The sequence below is a fragment of the Prionailurus viverrinus genome, chromosome B4, assembly GCF_022837055.1.
Source record: "Prionailurus viverrinus isolate Anna chromosome B4, UM_Priviv_1.0, whole genome shotgun sequence".
NCBI classification, from domain to species: domain Eukaryota; kingdom Metazoa; phylum Chordata; class Mammalia; order Carnivora; family Felidae; genus Prionailurus; species Prionailurus viverrinus.
The window spans coordinates 95,670,613-95,675,740 of NC_062567.1; the positions used below are offsets into that span (position 1 = coordinate 95,670,613).

The 5,128-nt window shown below is 44.4% G+C and overlaps 1 protein-coding gene across 1 annotated transcript; it reads left to right on the plus strand.

The window, feature by feature from the left end:
- Positions 1-987: 987 nt before the first annotated feature.
- ATXN7L3B (ataxin 7 like 3B) lies at positions 988-4,707 on the plus strand. Its single transcript, XM_047868159.1, has one exon. The coding sequence runs from the start codon at positions 1,324-1,326 to the stop codon at positions 1,615-1,617; it is 294 nt and encodes a 97-aa protein (XP_047724115.1). The 5' UTR covers positions 988-1,323; the 3' UTR covers positions 1,618-4,707.
- The last annotated feature ends 421 nt before the right edge of the window (positions 4,708-5,128 follow it).

Here is a 5,128-nt window from a genome sequence, read left to right on the forward strand (position 1 = left end):
TATAAAGATTCAAGAGGCTGCTCTATTTCAGTGGTGGTGGCAGGGACCAAAAAACTAGCAAAAAGTGAAGTACATACTACAGTATTTTTATTATGGTATATTCTAGTCCATAGTTAATATGATTAAAATAGCTCACATTTACTGAATGCTTGCTTACATGTAAGGCACTGTCACAAGAGGATTTTTTTTTACGCTATCATTTAATCTTAACCATGAAATAGAGACTAGCTTTATTCAGATAAATACAGAACAGCTAAATGTTGGATCTAGGATTTAAACTCCGGTAGATTGGATCTAATTCTCACATTCATGCTGCATAATTTTAGGGAAAGCTTCCTTTATTTCCCAGTATGCTTAACATGTTTCAGGCTTCCTCCCTCTTTAATAGAGACTGGACGTGCAAATTTCTCTTTGCATTATTTTAGAGATGTATATGATAATCTACTTATAATCACTCTGATTTAATGGACTTATAAATGAGATAAACGCCTTAGGTTCATGGGATCAATATATGTGAATTATGTCTTTAGTACCTAGTTCTTATTTTTAAGACTGAAAGGCAAATTATATTGTAATTTGTTTCCTTGCACCATCTAGTGGATTTAAATGACAAATGCGGCAGTTAACTAGAAATAATTAAAAGTCAATTATATAAGTGAAATTTTCAAACGTATTCGGAGAACTGTTCCTAAAATCGTATTTTGGATCCTACCAAAAGGCGCACGTCATTATTTGCCATTTTCGTGAGGGAATCAATTAGGCATGTGTGGTGAATTCATTAGGAATGTTTAAATCTACAAATAAAATAACAGAAAACAGCAGCATCATTGCAATCCATTTACATTAGAAATAAGAAAAGTCCGACACGTTTAGCTCTCCGAACCAAACGAAATCATAAACGGCGAGGCTTCCCATGGACCTGCGCGGAGGGAGAAGTACCGCGAGTCTGCGCGGGACCAGTGCGCAGGCGTTCTGAGGGGCGGAAGTTAGGAGGCGGGGCTAAGCCCGGACCTGGGAGCGGAAGAGGCCGGGGTTGCTGGCTGAGGCGCTGAGACCGTTTGGCGGTGAGTCCGGGGCCAGCCTGAGCTCAAAGTCCCAGACCCCGGGAGACGCCAGAAGAAACCGAAGGACTTGAGGTTCGGGAGCAGTCGCCGCTGGCCGCTGCTCTGCCTCCGCCCCCGCGGACGCCTCCGCCCCCGCCGCCTGAGGACGCGGCCCTGACAGGCCTCTAGGCCTAGGCGCGGCCCGAGGAGCCCGACGTGTTGCTGCCGGTGCTGCTGTGAGTAATACGAGCGCCCTCTCCACAGTCGTTTACAGATTAAAATGGAGGAAATTTCGTTGGCTAACCTGGATACTAACAAGCTAGAGGCCATCGCTCAGGAGATATACGTAGACCTAATAGAGGATTCTTGTTTGGGCTTCTGCTTTGAGGTGCATCGGGCAGTCAAGTGTGGCTACTTCTACCTGGAGTTCGCAGAAACTGGTAGCGTGAAGGATTTTGGCATCCAGCCTGTGGAAGATAAAGGAGCGTGCCGCCTTCCGCTTTGCTCCCTTCCCGGAGAATCTGGGAATGGGCCTGATCAGCAGCTGCAACGCTCACCCCCAGAATTCCAGTAGCTGCAACATGAGAGAGTCAGAGGGTGACCAGGACAATAACATAGACCGGTCCTGTGGTTTGGAGAAGTTAGGTATCTAAGTAGAAAAAGAAAAAAAATAAAATAAATAAAATAAGACAAAAGTCCCAATTCCCATTGAAGATCCTAGCCTTTAAAAACCCAAAGTGGAGAATTTAGGAATTCGGATCCTTTTATAAGTATATTACCTGGAATCAGCTTTGAAACCCTGGGCAGGAGGAGCTGTGCATCCTGTGCACCCTACCGTGCAGGTCGAGCTCTACACCAGAAAGTGCACAAGTGTACTGTGTCCAGTGCACAGGTGAGCATCTGTGTACCCAGCATATAAATCCTTTGGTTCCTCAGCCTTGCCGTCTGCCTGATGTCAAGGGCTTTCTCGGTTACTGACAGTTTGGACATAGCTGATGGTCAGGCCTTAATCACTGGGCCTCAGTGGGACTGCTCCTGTGATCTCTGAGCCTCTGATTTGGACTTCTCCAAGACAAGTGAAAGTCAGGTATGAGATCTGGATGTTAACAGTTCCAATTTGGGAAAACCAAGAAAAAGAATTACAACTGAATCTGGTAGGGGAAGCTCTGTGATCTTGGCTCCAACAAGAAGAAAAGGTCAAAGCTACCAGTTTCCCAAAGGTCCAGCATTTACAGTGACTTGAACAGACTTGGGGACAAGGGCTAACCTTTTGCTGAACAGAGCCCTTTGTCTTGCACCCCACCCGGTGGCATAGGCTTGGTAAATGGACAGCTTGGTTATCCGGGCAGGCTGAGGATTTAGTTATGATCCCTTGAAGAGGTAGCAGGGGCCTCTGCAACTATGCACGATCTCTTAAACTGCAAGATTCATATCTGGATATATGATGCTGTGAACAACAGTTTGGTGGGGCAGTCATTTTCCTACTCTGAGTTACTATAGTGTTACCTAGCCAGTCCGTGTGTCTGACTTGGTCATTATGCCAGGTCACTGCCTGCCTCTCATGCCAGGGGCAGGCCTGTTACTGAAAAGTGTAATGGCCATGCAGGAGACTGTGATTTGAAAGCTGAGCCCAGAGGGGACCTCTTCCAGCTACCTTCAGTGTTAATGGGTTAGTGCTAGGAGCCAAGGAGCAAGACTGGGTTGTCTCTCATCTGACTGCAGTATCCTATTGAATGCCCCTGTTCCTTGGGTTGGTCAAAGCTCTGTTATGGTGACCATCTAGACTGTCCCCACCTCTGTCCCTCATGAGGGGCAGCCCCTTCCATTCAGTCCCATTTGGACATTCTTGACAACAAGAGCTGTCCTTTTGTTGTCAGAAGTCAGGGAATGGGATAGGCAAGGATGGGAAATGTGAGCCACATATCAAAACTACCCTCCACTTTACTCCCTGATCGAGGGTTTATGAAGTGTAGAGGGGTGAGAGCCCCAAAGTGAGCGGGAACGGTGCTGCTTTATTTGAAATGTTTTCTTACCTCATTCTGTGCCCCAGTAAGGGGCCCAGCCTCATCTGTCTGGCTTGGCCCCATGTTCCTACTGTCCCCTGCTCCACTGCCTATCTGGTGCAGCTCACGACTCCAGGTGCTGCCTGCCACCCTGCTTTCACACTGACCAGTTTCAATTCATCTCTCTTGATGCTCCTGCTTCTGAAGCCTGCCCAGTTTCCCTTTCCTTGGCTTGTTTTAAGTTTTTCTTTTCTTCTTCTTCTTCTTCTTCTTCTTCTTCTTCTTCTTCTTCCTTTTTTCTTCCAGGAGATCCAGAGAAGAATCTTTCTGAGGGGTTCCTCTGTTCAGATTAAAATGGGGAGAGAACATAATTTTTTGTATATGAAAGGCAGTGTCATGCCTAAGCATTTTCCTATAGGACTGCCTTGCTAGATGCCTTCCTGCTGTGTCTTACTTCATAAGGAGTTACATCTTCCCACATCCACTTGGATACTGCCTCTTAGGACCTAAGCAGAAGACCAGTAAAGACTGACTGACACACACGGGGATGGAGTGGGTCCTGATCTGTTTTCTCTAAACCTTGCTGTGCATGTATCCTTATCCCAGAAGGAACTGTTTGCACTGTATGGACTGATTTGTGTTACATATAGACATTAAGGGAACCATAGTAATAGGGCTGGCTTCAAGACTGTCTATTATTGCATTCTCCCCCTGGAATTGTTCTGGTCAGGGTTAAGGTGTAGTTACAGATTGGTCTTCAAGAATTGTAATAACTTTTTAGAAAGTTAAACTAAAGCAAGAGCTAAAATAATTTTGGGTTATCTGCCCTTGATTTTATAGACATCTCCTTCTAAGGGGATACATAGGGAAAGGAGGATGTAAGTAAAACTCTGGCCTATTCCCAAATAACGTCTGAGAAACAGGCTGAAGGTAGGGTCATCGTCCACTCTTCCTTCAGGGAGGGAGCTCTGATTGTGATATTACTGTTTGCTTTCTGGTCTTTCTCTTGGTTAGAGGAGGAAGAAGTGGAAAGTAATTTTGAATAATCATTGGTTCATATTACCTCCCTCTTGGTTATTGTTTTTGTTTTTTGCCCTCCAGTTATTAGGGCAGTAGCCCTAGGCCTCTCCTGGTTGGGTATGAAGTGGGCTAGGTCCAACAGGTGCCCTGAGGGGACAAACTAACTCCTTTCTTTTCTGGGGAGTGAATGCTCCCTACCATATAGTTGACAGTGGTTAGGAACTCTCCCTTTCCCTACCTATCTTCCCTCTAACAGCAGAATTCCTATCCCTCCTTCCTTCCTCAATTAAGTATATTGATCACCCTGTAATTCTATTATGTATCTGAGTGTGTGTGTGTGTATGGGGGGAAGGGGTTCTTTACAAATTTTTGTGGTTTGTGGCTTTTTCTTCCATACATTAGTTCCCACCACCGCATGTCCAGGGGCCATTGCCTGGCATTATCGCATGCTGGGATCATTGGGGAAGTGTAGTGAAGCTCACCACTGTCCTTTGTTTTGGAGATTATTATTTTTGCATAAGTAGTCCATCCTATACAGATTGCTAACTGTGTATTCCCCTTGCCCCTATGGCTGCTGGTGTAAATAAACTGCATCTCCCCATTGGTAAACAGTACTAATAAAATTTTAAAAAATGACTTTATTTAGACTGTATGTTCATCTTTTAAGGTTATACATGTTTTCCAGGTATTGACATAGTAAAATAAATGTTGAATTGCTGTTGAACCTTTATCATTTTCTCCTGAATGGGAGTTTTATCAAAGTAGAGGAACTTTGTCCAACTTTATTTCTCCATCTAGTCCTACACATTTAGCCTTCTGCAACATCCAGTGTAAGAAACGAAGTAGGTGGTAAAGTAAATACAATCCAAGCCTGTCACTAAATGAGTCCAATATGAAAGTCAGTTCTCTTTGAGTGGAACTCCAGATACCATAATATATACATTTTACCACCTTTTCAAGCTCATACCCTTGCTCTCAAAAGACACATGATTCATAGCAGAAAATGAGTCGGCCTTTCTAAAGGTAATTTTTTTCCCAATACTTTTCATTATTTTTTTACCC

Coding starts and splice junctions, on each gene's coding strand:
- ATXN7L3B (XM_047868159.1), top strand. CDS start 1,324: ATGGAGGAAATTTCGTTGGCTAACCTGGATACTAACAAGCTAGAGGCC.